This window comes from Tenrec ecaudatus, chromosome 17, assembly GCF_050624435.1.
Source record: "Tenrec ecaudatus isolate mTenEca1 chromosome 17, mTenEca1.hap1, whole genome shotgun sequence".
NCBI classification, from domain to species: Eukaryota; Metazoa; Chordata; class Mammalia; order Afrosoricida; family Tenrecidae; genus Tenrec; species Tenrec ecaudatus.
The window spans coordinates 62,660,943-62,683,517 of NC_134546.1; the positions used below are offsets into that span (position 1 = coordinate 62,660,943).

Below are 22,575 nucleotides of genomic sequence, written 5' to 3' on the forward strand. Positions count from 1 at the left end.
CCGGGAGATGGATTAACACAGTGGCTACAACCAGGAGCTCTAACCACAGTGAGGGTGAGGATGGTGGTGGGTGGCATTCTTTGCACAGGGTTGCTATGAGCCGGGGCCACCTTGACAGCCCCTAAGACCAGTAACAACATCCCATTCCCTCGACAAATGCCTGCGCTCCTTTTCTCATGGCCTGGACAACACTGTCCAATGTGTTAGAATACCTTGAATATGTATTCATACTTTCAGCAAATGTTCCTGAACTTCTACTGCCAGCCTCTGAGATCAACAGTAAGAACATACTCTTGAGCAAAGAGAGACGGACTGTCTCTCCAAGGAGGTTACGGTGTAGAGCAGGAGACAGACATCAATCAGACACTCAAGCCGCTAAGTTTAACGTTGCAGTTGGATCACTGGTACGTGGGAGAGAGCAGGGTACACGGTGATACTTGTACCGGAGCCTAAAGCAGGAAGGACAGGAACAGCTTCTCTGAGAAAGTGTGGCATGAGTGGACTGTGACGGATGGGAAGGAGGTTAGCCACGTACAAAAAGAAGAGGCAAGAGTCTTTCAGCTATGCTGCCTGGTGACCGCGAGGGGCGGAGAAATCTGTGGCTGGAGGACAGAAGATGTGAGGGAGCAAGACAAAGCTGGAAAGGCCGATGGGGGTCAGCCAAGGGACGGGCAGGACTTTTATCCTGGCAACTGAAGGGTGCTAAGCCCCGGGCGGGAGAAGATCCCTCTCCCGGCTGTGGGCAATTCTCCCTGAGTGAACTTGAGTCACAACTCCAGTGGTTCCCCCCAGTTCCATCCTCACTCCTGCCTCGAGCGAGGACCGCAGATTTAATCTTCTCTTCTCAGAACAGATGTCTCTGCCACGTAGTTCCTTCACCAGGGGTGGGGGTGCTGCCCCGCTTCCTCCCCCAACTGAGGTAGGTTTCTAAGTGCCCTTCACTTTGTCCTTTCCCTTCTCAATGCGCAAGGCTGAGAGGGGGCGAAAGCAAAGGAGGGCAGGGGGAGGCAAATGGAGAAGGGTTATCGCACAGGCTGGAAACGACCCCAAACAGAACTTCTGCCTTGGAAACCATAATCGGACTGGAATGGAGAATCATGAGACCCACCACAGGGAGCACAAAACTTTGAAAGTACACTTAAAATGCTGGATGGCCAGAGGAGAGAGAGGGAGGGAGGGCTGGGGCTGACTTCACCTTACAGACCAAAGACTGGTCACCCACCAGGCGGATAGGAGCAACTGGACATACTGAGTCCTGAGAAGTAGAGTGGATTTTTTAAAGAACCCAAGCAAAAGAAAAGCATTATTTATCCAGAATAGTATCTATTAGAGCAGCAGTTCTCAACCTGTGGCCCATGACCCCTTTGGAGGTCGAGCGACTCTTTCACAGGGGTCCCTGATTCATAACAGTAGCAAAATGACAGTGATGAAGTAGCAACAGAAATAATTTTATGGCTGGGGCATCACCACAACATGAGGAAGTGTATGAAAGGGTTGCTCGCAGCATTAGGAAGGTTGAGAACCACCGTATGAGAGCCACACAGGTGCACACAATGAGTTGTACAAAGATAATATCGACAAAATAACAGCAAGCTGTCGAATGAGGACAAAGACGGAAGGCTGCCTTACTTCTGGACCCACTGTGTGCAGTGAGAATGCATAGTGAGAAGGAAATCCAACCCCAGTGGGAGGTCACGGTTGCCTTGGAGGAGAAGGGTAGGAGCACGTGCCTGGGACTGGAATGGGTGTTGGTACCATTTTATTTTTTCAGCTGGGTTGAGGGCACATGACGACCATGATACTAATTTTATTTCTGAAATATTTTCCCATCATCTAGTTGCTAGTGAATAAGAAAGGGAATGGAAACGCTCCTTTCTAGGGACTGATTTTCTCCTTAAGAGCGGACGTGAAACAGGCTCAGTCCTCATGTGGCAGCAAAACATTTTGTGATGAGACCCGCGCACAGTCTCGATGTGCAGAACTGGGGGCCAAGCTGTGGGATGTGCGATTCCACAAGATGACCCTGAACCCACATTTGCAGCTTGGTACAGACCCGGTGCAAGCTGAATTTCCAGAGCCAGCTCCTGTGAGCAGCCCCCATTGTACTCCCTGCCATATGGGGATGGGGTCTGCACCTGTCTGAGTCTTACCTGCTGCTCCAGGGTGCTTGGATCAATAAAAGTCACCAGGTCGATAGAGAAGTAGCCAACCACGTCTCTCCTTCTACAGGCCTTGCCAATTTGGAGGCACAGAGAATGGAGAACCTGGGGGTCCACTGAGGTCTGCGGTAAGGTGGTGCCGGAGGAGATCAAGGGGCCGTCCGCGTGCAGCTGGTCCCCCGTTGACAGCATCCGGATTTGGCCGTTGGGTTCGATCAGCATGTCCACTGTCAGGTTGGTGATGCTTTCTGCGGGCGGGAATGCCTCGATCACACCTCCTGACAGGAAAAACACGGGGCAGTAGGTGAAAGGTGAGGTTTTGCGGACTCGGCCCATTTAGAGCAGGAGGAAAGAACCCATCCGGGCCTTGGCAGTTGGATTGGGCTCCAACTCTGGAATCCCCCATGTTTTGAGAGGCAATGGCCAAGAAATTCCCTGAACTCCTTTTTTCTCTTTATCCCTGAATTCCTTTTGCTCATGTTTAAACTGGGCATAAAAAAAAAAAAAACAAAAAACGAAAACCAATCTCACTGGATAATGGTGGCGTTCAAGGCTTGGTATGTTAGCAAGTATCAATGAATAATAACATTCCTTCTCTTACGAAGACAACATAAAGAGTATCAAGTTTATGACCATTCGTTACATAAATGATGAACTTGAGGATTCTGTGTAAATCCCTCCTGGGGCAATTAACTGCCCAAGCCCTTTCTGCGCAGCCTCACTATGTTTCCAAGGTGAGAAAGGCTTGAGTCTTTATCGAACACAAGACAACACTCACCTGCTGGCAGGCAGAGGACTCCTATAGAGAGATGATTATAAAACTTTTAAAAAGAAAAAGCAAACAGAGCGGGGAGAACAAATGTGCTTCCTCCTCGTTGAAAAGGTGAGCTTCACAATTCATCCCAGTTTTGTCCCCAAGCTTGCCGTCAACAGCCCCACACCTAATCCACGGGGACACCAGCGCACCTACTCTTTGCTTGGAAAACCCCAAATGTCGAGGGCAGCTTGGGTATATGCTCTTTATACAGAAGATATAAAAACCCACTTTGTGTGTGTGTGTGTGTGCAAAGAGAGGGTTCATTTAGAAGGAACAGCAACTAAGTGTTCCTAGGCACGGCAGACCCTGGACCTTGACAGTATTAAGATAAACTTCACCCATATTCCACAAACTTGCTGGCTGGGTGGGTGGGGGTGACCTTTGTCCACTGATGTTAAATCGCAGGCTTGAAAGGGCACGTGTGGTTAGATCTTGGTGGGTAGCAATTCTGCAACGATGTCGTCTGTTACTTTATATGAAAGATACTTAAATGTCTTAGCAATCCGGTGTGGGCTGGTCCCCAGAAAGCTGATCTTGGAAGGAAAAATAGATGAATTTGGGAGAGTGCACTTCCAATTCCAAATGTCTCTATTTGGTTGGCTCCAGCTGTGCTTTTTTTTCCCTTTGCTTCCCCCAGTGAGACCCACTTGTGTGTATTATATTTAAATACTAGTTATTGGGGATTTAGTAAGGGAAACTACAACACAAAAAGAGTCTCTGATTCTGTTAGTTCCATGGGTTTAGCTGCCACCTATGCTTGGAAACAGGATCCCTGGTAGCTCAGTGCTATGTGTTGGGTAGCTAATTGCAATGTGAGGAGTTTGAAATCACCTGGTGCCCCCAGGGAGAAAGATGAAGCTTTCTACTCTTGTAAAGAGTAGAAACCCACAGGAGCAGTTCAGTTCTGCCTTCTGTCGCTGCGAGACAGAGGGGAGCTGCTGGCAGTGGGTTTGCTGGTTTGGTTTTTGTAGACTTAGGAAAAGAGTTGGTGGCGCAGTGGTAACGTGCTCAGCTTTTAACTGAAAAGCCAGCTGCTTGAACCCACTGATCGAGGCCCATGGGAGACAAGACCTGGCTCTCTGCTCTTGTAAAGCAAACCCTGTAGGCTGGTCTGCTCTGGAATACCCCACCCCACTGCCATCAAGTTCATTGCAACTCTGTCCTTTCTGACGCTGTCAATATTTATGAGACACAAGGCTGACACACCAGTGGGGTGCCTGATGGGTTTGAACTCCTGACTTTGTGGTTAGCCTCCTAACACTTACCTGACAGCCCCACCAGGCTTCACTATAGTATCTTCAGCCCATGACCACTGAGTTGATTCAGACTCATACAGGCCCTCCAGAGCAGTGGCTCTCAACCTTTCTAAAGGTGCGACCCTTTCATAGAGTTCCTCATGTTGTGGTGACCCCCCCCCACAACCATAAAATTATTTCGTTGCTACTTCATAACTAATTTTGTTACTGTTATGAATCATGCGACCCCTGTGAAAGGGTGGTTCGACCCTCAAAGGGGTCACGACCCACAGGTTGAGAACTGCTGCGAGGGCTTCCAAGGGTTTACATCTTCCACAGGAGCTGACAGCCCGGTTTTTCTCCTATGGGACAACTGGTGCGTTTGAATTGCTGACCGTGCAGTTAGTAACCCAACACATTGTGAACTATGCCACCAGGACGCTGCAACAGGGCCACAGTAGGTCGGCATCGACTGGCTGGCACACACAACAACAAAAACAACATGCTCTGAAGGACAGCGCTTCAGTGGGAACATTACCCTTTTCCATTCCCAAGATGCCTTTAGAGACGTTATTTCATTTAAACACGTTTGGATTGTCAGGATCATGACCGTAGTCTTTTGACTGCTAATTTTCTCCTTTAAAAAATGAATCCCTCCTTTGGAAAAATATACTGCCTTTGATATAATCCCATGACAATATGAGGAGGCTTCAAAACGTTCATGGGAAGATGGAATTACTGTCAAAGGTGATGCAGTTTTCTCACGAACGGTTTGAAGGCCCCTTGTCCATCAATCTGCAAGCACCTTTTAGGGCCCAAAGCGCCCTTGGGCGGTGCCGAAGTGGACTCACAAACAGGCCCTTGCGGAAGCCGTGGAGCATGGTGGTCTGGAAGCCTGGTGTATGTCTCCACTCATTCAGTACATGTATGAAGACCTGCTGTACGTGCAGGGCTCAGGGCCACACAGAAAGTCTGCAAGCACTGATCTGAAGAGTTCTGTTTTTAAGACAGACTGGGATTGTCGCCTCTAACTCTGGGCTCTCATTTGCCACTTAAGTGTTGGGTGACTTGGACCCCTGTACTTTGCAGCGCTGAGCCGTTTCTTCATCTGTCAAACGGGCCCGGCACCCGTGACCTGGCTGAGAAGGAGGGATAGGGATGAGCAGAGGGCAACGCTGAGGCCTTAGCTTGTAGCAGTGGAGCTCAGGTGAGACAGTGACTGGGGGTACACTTCCTGAGCGATAAAGCTCACATCAAAATAGGGATTTTAGAGGAAGGTTTTGCAGGCTGACCGTGGCAGATCTAGACACTTCCTAACATCCCGTCCTGTAGGATCTGCACATCTTCATAATCTCCTATCTGAAGAAAAAAAATTCGTCCCCTTCTCCCTATTTGACCGATTTTCATTGTAAGTGTCTTTACCGCAAAGCCTGGTTCCACCTCACCAGCTGCTCCAGGGGAGAGAGGTCACTCTGGGAGATGCAGGAGACACTCCGGCCTGGGAAGCACGGGGGCGGCCCCACTCTGGCCTGTCAGGTCATAGGGGTTGAGCTGGGCGTGGTGGCAGTGAGTTTGTTTGGTTGTTGGGTGTTTTCCATTTATTCATGGGGTTGACTCTTACTTTTAGGGTTTGTTTGTTGTTTGGGTCACTGTTAATTTGCAAGCTGAGCTCATGAGGTCACAAAGTACAACTCTCTTCTCAGAATGACTCTCTTCTCAGTCAAGAATTCCTTTGCCACTCTTTTGGGAGACAGCTGGCCCTTAAACCCCTTGTTTAAACAGCCCATGAGCAAGATGTTGGGTCTAAATCTCCTTGCCCCACTGCCCAGTCCTGCCCCTCCTTGCCAGCACTGCCCAGCGGCTGCTCCAGCTGTCCTTTCCCAGGCCCTGTGCTAAATCGAGAGACTGGAGGAGAACGTAGCACAGCTACATCCTCAATGCTCAGAATGACGGGTCTGCAAAGCAGACTCTGGTGGGGGAAGACCCTCCTCACGGTTATGAGATATAAATGAATCTTAATACACATTCTCATGACTGGACATGGCTCCTCCAATAATGCCCCATAAAGGAGCAGTCATAAACGAGCCACCTTAAAAGATGAAACATTCCTATGTCTGTGTCTGGCTAGTCACTCTCTCTGGAGGTTGTCCGTAGATAAGAGCAACCAGGCTCTATAGGGGAACCCACTAGAAAATGTAGCAAGCCCCTGGAAAGGGGTGCGGGGCTTGTTCAAGGTCGACTAGCACTAGGTTGAGAGGATGACTCACCCCATTGTTGGTTCATTATGTTACTTCTGATATTACCCATCGACTATGTAATATGTTAGCTGTATGATGCCCATGCCTATGAAAGAGCTGTCAGCCCCACACTTTATACTCATTGGGAAACACGTCACTTTGTCAGTCCTGGCCCAAGGACAAGGAGCCCCTATGCCTCACGGTCTGTCTGACTTATTCTCCACAATTGCAAAGTTGCTCCAGAGGACCTGTTTGAGAGCTGGGGAGCCCCGTACCCTGACAAGGCCCGGAGCTAAGATCAGTCCCTTGATCGGTATACCCACTGGCCCTGCCAGGACTCCTGAGGCCCCGCCACTGTTAACGGAGTGATGTGAGGTGAGTTAGTGCTCCTTTGACCCCAGCTTCCTCCTCTGAAGGAGGAAGATGATGGCACCCTCCTCAGAAGATTGTTGGAGGGGTCAACCGCTCATGGGAGGCGTGCTTAGGAGAGAGGCTGGCAAATAATAAGCTGTCTGATAGCCGTCTCACTGTGCCGCTGCTGCGTGAGTGCCGTCATCTGACAGGCCCTCCACCTCAGACTCTCACTGTTATCAAATCTAGTCCCAGAGGTGGCAATTGGGTCTCCCTTCTATCTTTTAAAAAGCCAACGATGTCCTCTTTCCTAAATTCGCCCACATAGAATTGGGCTCCTTTGCCCTTCGCTTTATCTTCCTCTAAGAGCTCTGGGTACCTGAGTGGTTATGCACTGGGCTCCTAACCCCAACATGGGCAGTTCGGAACCACCGCTGCCTCATAGGAGAGAGACGGGGCTCTCTACTCCCATGAAGCGTTAGCATTCTGGGAAACTCACAGGGGCAGTTCTACCCTAGGATCACTATGAGTTGGCATCGACGCAATGGCAGTTTGGTTTTTGAGTTTCTCCTTCCTCTAAGGACCCCTAGGTGTTGTGGTTACAAATTGGACTGTGATCTGAATGGTCGGCAGTTCAAAACCACCAGCAGCTCCTCATTAGAAAGGCTGACTTTCTACTCCTGTAAACAGTTCCAGACTCGGAAACTCACAGTAGGTCCCCATGAGTCAGCATTGACTTGATGGCAGAGAGTGAGTCGGACCCCTACTAGTTCTATCAGGTAAATGTTGGCCTGCCAACAGAAAGGTTGGCAGTTCAAAACCACCAGTCTCTCAGTGGGAGAATGGGAGGCTGCCTGCTTTTGGACAAGGCTTACGGCCTGAGCAACTCCATATACGGTTGGAACCAACTCAGTGGCAGTGGGTTTGATTTTGTTTGTTTACCTTCCTGTGGGCCACACTGTGGTAGTAACATAATCTGGTGTCAATTTGGGACTTGAGAGGATTAAGAGTGACGGTGTGGAGTCTAGTCTGTCAATTGGGTCATAGCCAATGAGGCCTCTGTGTGGGAATGGCCTTTCCCTGAGGATTCTGGGAATTCCTGCATTTCTTCTTTAGAGGTGGGAGACTCTCTCTCTCTCCTCATTCCCTTGAAAACTCTTTACTGACAAGACTCAATACTCACTCCCTGAGAGATGCTATACTGACAAGACACATGATGGAGCAGTCACATGGAGACTCCCACCAGTGCTGAGATGTTTACTCTGCCACCGGAACCACAAGGCTTCCCACTCACTGACCTGTGATCCTCCTGCATTCAGTGTCATTGCATGTGTTTCGTGAATCCGAAGAGGATTTTATACATTGGTATCAGACATATGGGCTAATATTGGACCATGGACTTGATCTGGACTGGGCTGGGACATTTTCTCAATAGTCAATTGCTCTTGTATATAAACCTCTTTCTTATTCACATGATTCTCCATGAATTTGTCTCTCTTGTCTACCCGGACTGACACAGGAGCGTCGTGGTTAGTGCTGGACAGCAAGTTTGGCAGGTGGCGCCCTCCAGCCATGTCCCACAAGAAAGCAGAGACGACGGTCCGCTCTGTACAGACTTGCAACCTTGGACATCCTCTGGGGCTGACTCTACTCCCTCCCAGAGGGTGGCTTTGAGTCAGACTGGATTTGACAGCAGTGGGTTTGGAGTGGGCACCCTTGAGTGAGCCAGCAGACTCGTAGACCATGGTGTTCTGACCAGCGGTGACTGGCGTGGACAGATAACTCCTGTGATGTCTCCTACGACCTTCTTCTTATGGGTTGTGTAGGTAAGCAGGGAAGATTGTCTGCTTTAGACTGTAGCCTCCTGGCGAGTGACAGGGCACTGTGCCCGTGCATCTGTGCAGCACTCTCTCAGCAACCTCTTCCAGGGGAGACAAGCCTCATCCGCTCCCGCTAGTCCCTCATTCCCGGACCTCCTGGGTTAAGATGATCACATTGATGGGAATGGAGGCAGCCGGTTACTGTCTGGCCTGCACATGGCCCTCATGGAGGGCCAGGAACGAGGCCAAACACGCACTGTTCAGCAAAGAAGGCAAGAGGGCAGGGAGAGGAGAGCACAGGAAATGAAACAATCAGACCCAGGTCAAGAGAACGTGGGCATTTCATGGAAAATGTAAGGAACGTCAATGAACAATTGGTGCAGGAAACGTCAACTCAGGGAACCTGAGTTGCTGTGGGAACTTTTACTGAAAACACAATTGAAAAGGAAAAAAGGATGTGGGCTGGGCAGATACCCTACTACGACACTGAAGGTTGATGGATCGAGCCCACCCGGCAGCACCACAGAAGGAAGTCCTGGGGGTCTGCTTCCAGGAGGATGCCAACCAGGATCCTGGTGGAGCAGCCCCGTTTGGCGTGCTGGCAGAGTGGGCTACAAGACGGGATGTCAGCTGCGACTTATGCCCGTTAACCTCTAAGGCGAAAGGCAAGGCTGTCTGCTCCCGTCAAGGCGGAGTCTCCAAAGCCCAAAGGGGCAGTTCTACACTGTCCTGCCAGGTTGCTCTGAAACAGAATCCACTTGATGGCAGCAGGTGGGTTCTTAGAGGAGCTAAGAGCGTTTCTGCTTTTTCAGACCACGACAGGGCAGTTGACATGAAGTAAAGGCTCCCTTTACGTCAGGCTTCATGATGGAAACGTTCATTTCCGTATTTCACCGAATCCTCCTAACAATCCAGGGAGCAGGTCGGTGAGGAAACCGAGCTGCCGAGGGTTGAAGAACCTTGCTCAAGGTCATGGGTGAGATCCAGTCCCAGGGTATCCGGATCCCAAGCCTACCTCTCAGGAGAAGTCTGCAGGGCAAGAGGAAAGAACGAGAGCGCGAGGACAGAAGAATGAGAAAATGGAAGGAAGGGAGGCGGGAGGCAAATCTGAGGCCCTGAGGGAGGCACCTGATGCTCGGTGCAGGCACTTCCGGTTTGCGTGGGAGGCTGGGTGCAAGAGAGGTGAGTCAAAGTCTGGAAAAAGCAAAGAGCCTGCTCTTGGGAGCACTCCTCCTAAACCAGTCCTGGGAAGGCCCTCCGTTGACCTAGAACTTGACTTCAAGGTGACAGCAGGGCTCGCATCCTCAAGAGAAACTTCGCCGTCTTACTTACCTTGACGGAGAAACGTTTGGAGGAATGCCCCCCACGTCGGGAACCGGTTCCCATTGACTGGCTGAGCGTGCTGTGCTAACACGCCCGCCAGCTCCTCGGAGATCCTCGCCAACGCTGGCTCCTGCAGAAACAAATTAAATAGACCCACAAGCAATTTTACTCCAGAATGAAAACTGCTTGTGGAGTGATTAAAAACCAGGCCTCCAACAGGCAAAAAAAAGTGGTTACTGCTTACCCAGAGTCAGAAAGCCATTTTGAAACATTGCTCTATCTGCCCAGCCATTTCAGTCTTCCTGTGTCCAAGTGATTTGGCCCGGAAACCATCGGTGGTCATGGCGCCTGTTGTCTCTGAGAGGCGCCGACTGCCCGGGAGTCAGAAGACCCTGGTTTTAGACCCACAGTAGCCTGTCACCAGCTGAGTGCCCTTGGGATGCGTGCCGCCCCTACTGCGGGACTCAGTTTCCCTTTGTGTAAAATCTAGGGTTAAACACTGTGCCCCTTGCCCCTTGCAGAGCTGAACATTTTCTTACCCTATGGCTCCAACAGGACTGACCCTGAGGGACATTAGGAAGTTGGCCAAGGTACAAGGGGGCTTCAAAAAACTTGTGGAAAAAGAGAATGAAAAAATAGTGGATTTTCCCATGAGCCTTCTGAAGTCCTCTCATCTTTCTGTGCTCTCTTGCACTCGGTGGTGAGCCTGGGCATTCTCGAAGCTTTCCAGGATGGGCTGAAGCCATGAAGAGGGGAGCTTAGACGGGGGCAGGTTGGAAGAGCAGGGCCAGCCTCAATCTGCCTGATGGCTCCCCACGAGGCTGAAGTCCCACCCGCCGAGATGAGCTGTGTTGGCCAAGAAGCAGCAGCAGAACAGTGCAATCACTACAGAGCCTCTTGTCAAAATGCAAACAGTTGGAACCCCTCTGGCTTTTGACATAAAAAGCCTTGGTTTGGCAGGACAGTTTTTTTAAAATTAAGTTTCTATTGTGAGTTGGGTGAAGGTTTACAGTGCAGATCACCAGTTTTGCACTCCACTTTTCCCACATTGTTTTTAAACGTCCTAAGTTAAAGAGGCTGCTATGCACCAGAATCATCTCAATGGCAGTGAGTTTGGCTTATTTACGTATTTATTTTAGTTTTACATTATAATGCTCTTCCCTCTTAGACTGTGAATATATATATAAATAGAAGCTACTTCTTTGGGTTTTCTTTCTGCCAGAAGTGGGATTGGGACCTTGGATACAAACTGATTTGATGGGCAGCATTTAAATATAAACTATGTAGCACAGGGCAGGAGGAACTTAGCCTTGCTTTGTGTGATGGGGAAAGCAGAATAATTTGGAGGGCCCCAAAAGCATGGCGAGGAGAGAGGGAAGGCGTTGAATAGAGTCTTCAACTCAAGTCCACTGGTTTCCAGGTTCCTTAATCTTCTAAAGTGACATCCCCATTCCTCCTTGCTTCCTCACTCTAAGACAGATAACTGGAAGTTGACTCTAGGCTGGTCTGAATACTCAGAATAATTTCTGGGATAGCCAGACCATCCTGGTGGGAGAGTCTCCTTGCTTAGCTGAGTAAATGATTGACATACAAAATATCACAAACCCAAACACACTTCCAGTCCTGTCATCCTGACCCCTCTTTCTTTTTGCTTTACACATGTTTCTGTTCACCACCACTCAGCCCTGATTCATGAAGTAGCCCAAAGCTGGGACACTGAAGCATAGTTTTAGTTTGACCTAATGGTTGGCAGTTTGAAGCCACCCATAGATAGCACGGAAGAAAGGCCTGGCAATCTGTTTCTGTTAAGATGCTAGCCACGCCCACCCGCTCTGGGAGGGATCTGAGGAGCAGGTCCGGTGGAGTGGGAGACAAATGTGGGCCAGAACTCAACTTCATGAAGGAGACCGGGGTGCTGGTCAGATGGCAATAGGGGAGACCGTCAAGACTGTGAACTTTAGTCACCCTGCAGGTTTGGTCTGGGACGGAAACACACACACACACACACACACAGAGTTAGATGAACTACTCAAGATCAAAGGGCGGCAGTGCCCCAAGGACAAGGTTCGGAGAGTCAGGAAAGGAGTTGGCATGGAAACAGGAAACAGGGAGGACATGGGGACTTGAAACACAATGTTGAATGTAAAAATTGTGATTTTCTCTGTAAACTTTCACCCAACTCACAATAAAGACTGAACCCCACCCCACCCCACACAAAAAAAAACTGCAGCCAAGAAAGCCCAAGGGAGCAATAGGCTTTGGAATCAGCTAACAACCAACACCCCTTATGGCTATGAATGTGACTTTATTTGGAGAGAGAAGAGGAGGTTTCCTGTGATGTGTTTTTGTATGTGAATGAGGCCGCACAGAGTAGGGTGGGTCTAGATCCCTTTGCGTGTGAGTGGTAAAGCAGAGAAGAGGGAAGAAAGACAGTGAGAGAGGCTCACACAGCAGGAGATGCATCTAGGATTAGCTAAGGGATTGCCCTGCCACAGCCACCAGACACTAGCTGAGAAGGAACAGCCCTCGGAGATCCCCGTGTGCACTTTAGCCATCTGAGCGGTAACAAAATCAATTTCCCTTCTTAAATGGCGCCCTCTTGGAGAAGACGAGCCAGACAGGATGTGATGTAGCAACGATGAAATTACAACTTTCCTCTAGTTCCTAAATGCTTCTCTTCCCCCCCACTCCCCAATAATGATCCCAATTCTACCTTGCAAGTCTGGCTAGACCAGAGGATGTGCACTGGTACAGACAGGAACTGGAAACACAGGGAATCCAGGGCGGATGATTCCTTCAGGACCAGTGGTGAGAGTGGTTATACTGGGAGGGTAGAGGGAGAGTGGGTTGGAAAGAGGGAACCAATTACAAGGATCTACACGTGACCTCCTCCCTGGGGGACGGAAAACAGAAAAGTGGGTGAATGGAGACGTCGGACAGGGCAAGATATGACAAAATAATAATTTATAAATTATCAAGAGCTCATGAGGGAGTGGGGTTGTGAGGGGGCGTAAATGAAGAGCTGATGCCAGGGGCTTAAGTGGAGAGCAAATGTTTTGAGAATGATGAGGGCAATGAATGTACAAATGTGCTTTATACAATTGATGTCTGTATGGATCGCGGTAAGAGTTGTATGAGCCCCTAATAAAACGATTAATAATAAAAAAGATGCCCTCTTTGGGGGTATTTTGATATGGTGGCACGGGGTAACTGACAAGAGCCCAGGCAGCAGAGGGGTTACTTGCCAACCACAAGGTCAGCAGATTGAAGCCACCAGCTGCTCTGCAGGAGCAAGATGAGGCTTTCTGCTCCTGTAACGACGTGCATTCTTGGAAACAGAAGGTTGGGCTTTGTCTCACCGGGTCGCCAGGTGCCTGATGGGCAGGACCGCAGTGAGTCTGCTCGCTTGGGAGGCAAGGAAAACCCCCGCTGTGCAGTGTCCGGATGCAGTGCAAAGAGAGGATCACTCGTTCACTCATCCACGCATGTAAGGATGATGACACAGTGTCACACCGGTCCAGAACCTTTTCCTGGCTGGTGGCCAGTGGGAGGGGATGCATGCAGGGAGGGTGTTGATGTGTTTGTTGAATGGGGACGAAGAGGAAGCTTTGAAGGGAAATTCCTGGCGACTTAAATCTATCTGGAACTGACATCCCGGTCACCGAGGACTGAGTCCAAACTCCTCGGCACAGCGCACAGGGACCTGGCCTTGGACTCTGATGACCCCTCTCAGCATCCAGCACCGCCTGAACATCTCTGGCTCCGGCTCCTTCTACTGTCTTCCTTTCTGCTTCTCCCCACCCCCTCCTGACACCTCTGACCCGTTAGGAGCTCATGCTGGTCACCCCACCCCCAGGAAACCCTCTCTGCCACCCCCAGTGGGGCTCCTTGAGGACCCGGATGGTGGCGTTGGGGTAGCTGGCACAGGGAGGACTAAACGGTTCACGGAAAGTATCATGATGGTGATAAGACAGGGCCCGGCGTTTCGATTCTAACATGACAGACTATGGGAAGGGGTAAGCCTTTGGGCAAGAGCCTGCTGCCCACGGACCATGGCAGGGCCACAGCGGGGAGGGTTGCGATGGCCGCTTAAGAATCCTCTGGGCAGAGTTTATGTGACTCCCTACCTCTACCTCTGCGGGGCACTGAGGAGATGAATGAGGTGGCATTTATGAAGTGTCCCCTCAGGTGCAACAGGCAATGTGAGGGCAAAGAATCGTCTCATGGGGCTGCTCCTGGTGACCCTCTGCCAGGTTGCCACTGCCACAGCCCCTGCACGTTTCCTGTGCATGAAGCCACAGGAAGGGGTGCCCCTCCTGGAGGAAAGCCTGCTGCGGGAATCAGGACACATCGTGTCCCATCATGAGGCACACATGCGGAAGGTGCAGGTGGGGTGCTGTGCTATACTGGAGGCTCACGTGCGCAGAGGCAGCTTGGGACCCCTGGAGAGGAACAGGGAGGGAATGGTGCTGACCATTAAGTGCATCTCTTGTAGACTGAAACTCTCTCATGGGGCATACAAGGATTATACTAGGAGTGGGCTGCACACTGTGGAGACAGAATGGTCCGTCTTGTTTTATGCCATTGAGCTGATTGCTACTCCTAGGCCAGAGCAGAAGTGCCCCAGAAGTGGCCTTGGGAGAAGGATGAGGCTTTCTATTCCCATAAGGAGTTGAAATCTCAGAAACCCGCAGAAGCGATTCTGCCCCGTCCACTAGGGTCACTGTGTGTCAGAACCAACTTGATGGCAGTGAGTTTGTTTTTCAATTAAAGTCTAGATGAGAGAAGATTGCTGTATCTTTGTCTCATACCAACCAACCAACCAAATAAGCTCACTGCCATCAAGTAGATTCATTCTGCCACAAGGGTTCCTCACTTGTCCCTTGATGCCACCCATCCCAAAGACAACGGGGCTGGCAGTTCATGAATGTGAGTGAAGCAGTGACATTCTCATGTAAGAACTTCATTTTCAGGCCCTGAAAGCTACCTTCAATGACACTGTTTCTGGGGTTTGGGGGACCCCGTAGTTGCTGATAGACTGGGAGGTTAGAACAGAGCGGTAGGTGGGAGCACTGCTTTTCTTAGAAGCGGCAGGTCCCAGGGGCTGCCAAGTGTCACCCAGACAAGTGCTTGGGCTCAGATCTGGGAGGAGCCTGACTACCCTCCAGAGAGGATCCTTAGCCCAGGGTGAGCATTGGGCCGCTAGTCATAGCCGCCGAGAGAAAGATGAGCCTTTCTGTTCCCACCAAGACGTACGGCCTCACAAACCCCGTATAGGGTTGCTATGAGCTAGAACTGGCTCGATGGCCCTGGGTCTTTTTCAGAAGATAATTTTTATAACTTTAAGGCAGAAAAGGGAAAAATCTGTAGCTAGTCAGGTTTTCTGTCCAGGACAGACGCACACATGCATGAGAATGCACACACACACACACACACACACACACACACACACACACACACCCACGCTGGAACCCACCCCTGCATTCATCCCAATCCTTGGAGCAGTATTTGTTACATATCATCTCTTCTCACAGCAGACTCACATCCAGTATTTCATTTGGTCCTTACAGCGACACTCTGAGGGTGACAAGCACATGGGAAATTGGGCGCCAAGAATGAAGAGGCTTGTGTAAGATTACTTACTGGGCCGTCAGCTTCTGATACTGGGCCATTGCCCCAAACATGGTTATTGAAGGCAGAAAGCAATGGGGCTTGAGAACCACTGGCTAGCTTTCTGCTTTCTCTCTCCCTTTCCTATCCTCCCAAGGTGTGAGTGTGCGTGTGTGTGTCTGCATGTCTGCGTGTGTGTGTGATAGTGAGAGAGAGAGAGAGAGAGAGAGAGAGAGAGAGAGAGAGAGAGAGAGAGAGAGAGAGAGAGAGAGAGAGAGAGAGATCTGCTATCAGTATGCCACTGGGGTGCAATCCTTTCTGTCTTACAAATTTGCAAAATTCCTCCTTAGGAAATGTCTTTCACTGGTTGATATTAAGAAGTTGGAACTCATGGAGCAGATCATTTCGAGCTGATAAGTTCTGGGAGGGGGGAAGAAAAAAATATATAAATAGTGAACCATAAAACAAATGTTCAAAATTAGATTTAATGCTTGGACAAAATCCAGAATTCCAGATATTCATTCCATTATGATTGCACCTTGAACCTTTGTGAGGTTTGTAGCCCCAGCGCAATACCCGACCAAGAGAAGCTTCAGTCCTGCCCCCCCCCCCACCCCCCAGCACAGTCTTGTTCACTCTATGTCCAGTGCCCACATTTACCTGTCAGGGCCCACCAACAATAGCCATGACCTTGGAAGAGATTCCAAGGTACCAGCAGAAGGCAGAGAGAGACGGTCTCTGTCAGGCTGACCAACGCATCCCGGAGGCCCTAGTCTATCTAGCCTGAGCCTGGCTGTTCAGTTCTCTCTCGTTTTCTATCCCAAAAAGTGTAAATTTGAGGGAAGAGGTATTTGACTAAAGGAAATTCAGGTTCTCTCAGGGGAAACTTCTAGCATATCCAATTTAATACTACCTTCCATGACTGGAGCTACATCAAACTCCAGAGAGTTCATTTTCCCAACCAAGTAAATGCCAAGCCCGTGTGTGTACACCTAGACTGGGGACGGTCCAGAGGAGCAGGAAGGAAGGAATACAAATGAAGAGCCCTCTCGGAATCAGCCCTGCCGAAAAGCATACTTGATTTTTGGCAGCATTTGCAGGGGTAAGTGAAATAACTTCTTGGGTGGTCCTCCCCAGACATTGATGGCGTTCATAAGAGAAAACCAAGGTGGCTCTGCTTTCTAGAGCCTTCTGATTTTCCTAATTGAGGACAGGGGGGTGGCTTGTAGTTAAAGGGCAAGACAATGACTTGAAAGAATAGGCCAGACCGTCAGCATTGGGAGGGGCACGGGGCTCTCCAGGACAGATGCCTCTGTAACCAGGGGAAGATGGGAGTGTGTACACACCCACCGAGAGAGGCCTCCTACCGACTCCTGGGGAGCGCTTCCCACCACCCCTGCTGCCCTTTTCCGAGGCCACAGGGAACCTCGGCAGCACTCCACATTGGAATTGGCTAGCTGCACAGAGATGGAGGCAGGGGAAGGATTCCCACTCTGACGGTGAGTTTAGAAGGGCTGCTTTGCTGTGTACCAAAGAATCATTTCACCACTCTGGGCTTTGTTGTTGTTTAAGATATAGTGTCATCTCTTTAAGTGAATGACTGCTAAATGGAAAGGTTGGCAGTTCGAACCCAATCTGTCACTTCACAGAAGATTTGAGAGGTAGAATTGGGATCATGATAGTGGGGGTGGGGTGGGTGGAGGAAGCACTTAGGAAATAGAGGAAAATTGTATGCTTCATCATTGCTACACTGTACCCTGACTGGATCACCTCTTCCCTACGACCCTTCCGTAAGGGGATGTTCACTTGCCTACAGATGGGCTTTGGGTCCCCACTCCGCACTCCCCCTCATTCACAATGATAGGATTTTTTTTTCTGATGATGCCTGATATCTGATCCCTTCGACACCCCATGATCGCACAGGCTGGTGTGCTTCTTCTTTGTGGGCTTTGTTGCTTCTGATCTAGATGGTCGCTTGTTCACCTTCAAGCCTTTAAGACCCCAGACTGATCGCATAGGCTGGTGTGCTTCTTCCTTGTGGGCTTTGTTGCTTCTGAGCTAGATGGCTGCTTGTTTACCTTCAAGCCTTTCAGGCCCCAGATGCTATACCTTCTGATAACTGGGCACCATCAGCTTTCTTCACCACATTTGCTTATGCACCCATTTGTCTTCAGCAATCGTATTGGGGAGGTGAGCACACAATGATGATTTTTTGTTTTTTGATGTCTGATAACTCATCCCTTTGGCACCTCACGATCACACAGGCTGGTGTGCTTCTTCCATGTGGGTTTTGTTCTTCTGAGCTAGATGGCCACTTGTTTACCTTCAATCCTTTAAGACCCCAGATGCTATATCTTTTGATAGCCGGGCACCATCAGCTTTCTTCACCACATTTGCTTATGCACTCGCTTTGTCTTCAGCAATTGTGTCGGGAAGGTGAGCATCATAGAATGTCAGTTTAACAGAACAAAGTATTCTTGCATTGAGGGAGTATTTGACTGGAGGCCCAATATCCATCTGCTACCTTGATACTAAACCTATACATATATGCACATAGATCTATTTCCACATCCTCATATATAAATATATTTACATATGTGCCTGCCTTTATTCAGACCTCTATAAATGCCCTTTGCCTCCTAGCTCTTTCCTCTATTTCCTTTACTTTCCTCTTGGTCCCACTATCATGCTCAGCCTTCATTTGGCTTACAGTAATTCCTCTCGGTTACATTACCCTTAGTCACGCACTACCAGGTCTCCTGCACCCTCCTCACCACCGATTTGGATCACTTGTTGTTCGCTTGTCCCTGGGATTGTTAGCAGGCCATTTTTAAAAAGCACATGGAGAGCTTACAATGGGCCAGGCATTGTGCCACATGGTCTATATTTAATATCTCAGAGTCACTCTCTGTGGTAGTTCTCATCATCCCCATTTCAAAAACAGGCATGTTACACAGCCATGAAATAGTCAAACGTGGAATTCAAGTCCAGCAGCTAATACCATGCTACTTACTGGACCATGGGATCTGTGCCCATAGCTGTCAGTGACGGGCGGAAGTGGTCGGTTCGGGTCCAATGAGATCAATCACATGCGAGACTGTCTGTCTGTTCTTCTTAAATGGTAGCTTGGATGTCTATTATAAGCTCTTCAGGCTAATGATATCCCCAAACTCCTTTTAAGAACTGCCTGTGTCCCATTAGCCCCGCAAGTTGATTGCCAAGGATGCCAAGGAGCTCTAAAGGTGGGCTTCTGATTGGTTCAGGGGTGGGCACGTGACCAAATCCAGGCCATTCAAGTTTGCGGGGGCCCCGGGGGAGGGAAACCCCGCACTCCTCTGCGAACTGCCTGCCACGTCCGCTTGGCCCACGGCATTGGCCACGAGACGCCGGGGAGCAGCTGGCCACGACGTCCCCTGGAGCCCGACGCCAGAAAGAGACGGGGAGGCACTGGGCCCTTGAGGGTGTCACGGAGCCCCGGGACGAGGCCATGTCCGAGGATTTCCAGCGATGATCGTGATTGTGATGAGTGGGTCCCGCTCCTCTCGCCCCGCCGCGGTCCGTGTCCGCGGAGACGGTCCACGAGGCCCTCTTTAGAGAGCAAAAATATGCTGGGAGGATGGAGGAAGCACGGAGATGTTTCCAGCAAGCCGTAAACGACTTTCCCACACCTACTTACAGTTTAAGGACTGCTTTAATACTCCATGTTTAATTGTTAATCGAGAATTTAGAAATCGAAAATGCCAACTTTGCCTTCGATGAGATGGAAAATTATGCTACTGTGGAAGGTAACATAATGCAGAACAGCCAACATTACCAAGGCACACAAATGTTTTTGGTATGTAAAATTGCTTTGTAAAATATTTGCTCCATCTGCTGAAAGCGGCGAAGACAATTTTCCCTTGATAGCTAATGGCCCATTTCGGCTGTGTGGCAAGCAACTCGCTGCGGTGGCGGCTCTCATTAAACAGAATGGTGGAAATGCGGTATATAATTCCATCCTTACGTAGCATTACCCACTCGCTGCTTCCCGAGGAGCCCGCCCCGCATTATCGAGGCCGCCACCTTGCACCAACGTGCAGGCCTCGCAGTCGATTTGACTCAAGACTCGTTTTTGTCCGACGGAGGCACATATGTTGCGCCTCCATTCCAAAGTTCAGAACAACTGTGTCGCCCCCGACCCGAAACAGAGAGGTTCATTCGCTTTCAACTTTCCCTGCACTTAAAGGGCTGTTTCTCTTTTCCCCTCACCACGGGGGGCTGTGGGTTCCTTTCGGGGCTCACCCTGTCGTGCAGCATGCTGGGGGTTTCCACAGATAAAGATGAAGCGCTTCTTGGAATACTTTGGTACACACACGCACACGCACACAAGCGGGAGGGGGGGGCGCATTTCCCCCGAGGCCCAAGCCGCCATCAACAAAAGCTCCCCAAACACTGCCCTTGCTTGGTCTCTGGTCTCTGTAAATGAGTTCTCTCGCTTTCCAAGCACTGCTTACACGACACCCTGAATCACTTCAACATCTGCTAAAGGGACGATTAAAAATAAATAATCCAGGGGTTTTTTAAAAAAAGAAGAATGCGCTTGGATTCTTGGAATGATATTCAAAAGTAGTTACAGCGGCAAGTGTCTTTTAAAAATGCATATTTTTCATGTTGGGAAGTGGTTGTAAAGGGAGTGATATTAAATCCAAGAATGACATCAAATACATGCGGCGCGTTTAAAGATCACACCACATTTTACAGCGGCGACCACGCCGCTTTTAAAGCGACTCTAAGTGGGAGGAACCATAATAATTATTACTAGTGCACTAATAGGTTTCTTTCTAGTTCCAGACATAGCCCGGGCTGAGAAAATTACACGGGCTGATTAAAGCTGTTTAAATGAAAATTAAAAACAAAAGAAAACACATGTGCTTTTTCATTCAAGGGGGGTTTGGGGGTGGGGTGGGGGTGGGGGAGAGGGGTGGGTGGGTTGAACAGAAGGAGCGACTGTTGGGAGAATTTCTCTCTCAATTTTAGACAGAAGGAGTGGCAAGCCGCGACTTTTCTTAATCGCCCCTGATGATGGCTATTCGCGGGCAAGGTAGTAAGTAGCATTCTGTATTGTTGCTTGCTTTCTGCAGGCCATGTTCATGAAAATGCTAGACTAATACACCAGCGAATGCCAGAAAATGTGGGGTTTTTTTGGGGGGGGGATCTGGTGTTGTGCTGCAAATATGCGACCCTTCTCAAGGGCGTCCCTCTCTCACCAAGGGGCATGGAGGACAGATGACCAGAAGCGGTGGCGCAGGGCAGTCAGCAGGGAGGAAAGCTCGTTCTGAATCCCTTCCAAAGGCACGTGCCTGTATTGTGGGTCTTAGCAAAGCAGAGATTTCCAAAAGAACACCAACTGTGCTGGGGGGCGGGGGGTGGGGGGCTTCCTGGATGCAAAAACACTAACTGAATTCTCGTTCCTCTCATCTTTTGCTTTATTCCTTCCTTCCACGCTGTTATTGCGAAAAACTGGCACTTAAATTCAATTGATTCAAAATATTCAGGATCCATATGGCCGCCAACCCTGGAGCTGAAGCCGTGATAGCGCCTCACTGCTGTTTCCAAGCATTTGCCTCTCCTCCCGTCCCCAGATGGTGGGAGTAACATGTAACCCTCCTTCTCTCTGCCTTGTACAATAGACCTTGGCACCATTTCAACTGTTTACTCCGGTAATTAACAGCTCTGATACCACAACAATTACAACTCCTCCACTCTCACCACAATAATGCTATGAATTAGTGAGAGCTAATGGCTGGAAGGTAGAGTGTTTCCAGACTGTGAGATGTGAGCATTTTTAGAATAAAATAAAAGGTACAAACAGCACGCTTGCAGTAGACAATGATTACCTAGTAATTAGTTTACACAAAGCTTCCTATTTAATGGCAAAACGCTGTAATTAACGTGTGACAGAAAATCAAAGGGTACTTTGTAAGCATATGAAAAATTAACACTGCAGGCCCATAGCTTTATGTACTGATTAGAAGCATATTAAATCAATAGGACCCACAAACCAACAGCTTGGAGAGGTGATTATGATAGGTTCTCAGAAGGGGTACCCTGGCTTTCATTCCATTTGGGGAGGCAATTTCGCTTCTCGTCATCTTCCTCAGGCACAGAGAGGCACCTCAAACCGGGCCCTGGCAGCCTCGTGAAATAACCATTGACATGGAAGAAAGCGTCCTAAGTCATTCTCAGATACGACAGAAATATGGAAATGACGAAGACTTTGCAATGATGGTGGTGACGCGCTGCTACACTAATTAGAAAAGACGTCGGCTGGAACCGGAAAAGGAAGCAACCCGCTCTCGGACTTTTGAAGCCCCTCTACTTTATCAAGACAGTGCCTCCTTATTCAATAGACGCAAGTCCCCGGAACGGGGTTGGTCTGTCTTTCGAAGTGCTGCAGAAACCCCGGCTGCAAGCACGGGTTGTTTGTCGTGGAGGTCAGGCGCAGGGTAGGCCCATTTCGGATCCGCATGCAGCAGCTCCCTTCTCCAGCCTCAGTTCTCTCGTGTGGATGTGCAGAACACGGCGCTGGATGCTCGCCGGAACCAACACTCACCGACTGCCCCTGACACCGAGTTATTCTAGAATAGCACCCACCTGGAGGTCTCTTATGGGAGCTGATGGCGCTTAGTCGTCAGCGCTCCTCCACTTCATCCCAAAGACCTTTCTGAATCACCAAAGAAAGATGAAGCTGGACGGATTAAATCCATGTCACCTGTATTCTGTTGTAATGCAGTTGTATGGTACTATTAACAGTAATAAAAGCAAGTGGCATTTCTTAGACGCGGTGGTTGTGCGTGCCGTTGCGTCGTTCTGTCTCGCAGCAACCCTGCGAGACAGTTGTTATGTCTGAGCTCTTTGTGGCAGCCACTGTCGCAATCCACCTCCATGAGCATATCTTGTTCACTGCCCCGTGACTTCGTCAAGCGTGAGGTTCCTCTCCAGGGCCTGGTCTCTCCCAATTACATGTCCAAAGTACATGGGAAG

The 22,575-nt window shown here is 49.6% G+C and overlaps 1 protein-coding gene across 1 annotated transcript in view; it reads right to left on the minus strand.

Moving 5' to 3' along the window:
* The window catches only part of IQCH (IQ motif containing H), a 208,742-nt gene that overhangs the window by 60,595 nt on the left and 125,572 nt on the right, over window positions 1–22,575 (minus strand). Inside the window, exons 13-14 of the mRNA XM_075535753.1 lie at window positions 9,952–10,072; window positions 2,151–2,437 (exon numbers count right to left, since the gene is read on the minus strand). Coding sequence (XP_075391868.1) covers window positions 2,151–2,437; window positions 9,952–10,072 — 408 coding nt within the window. The remainder of the gene's footprint in view (window positions 1–2,150; window positions 2,438–9,951; window positions 10,073–22,575) is intronic.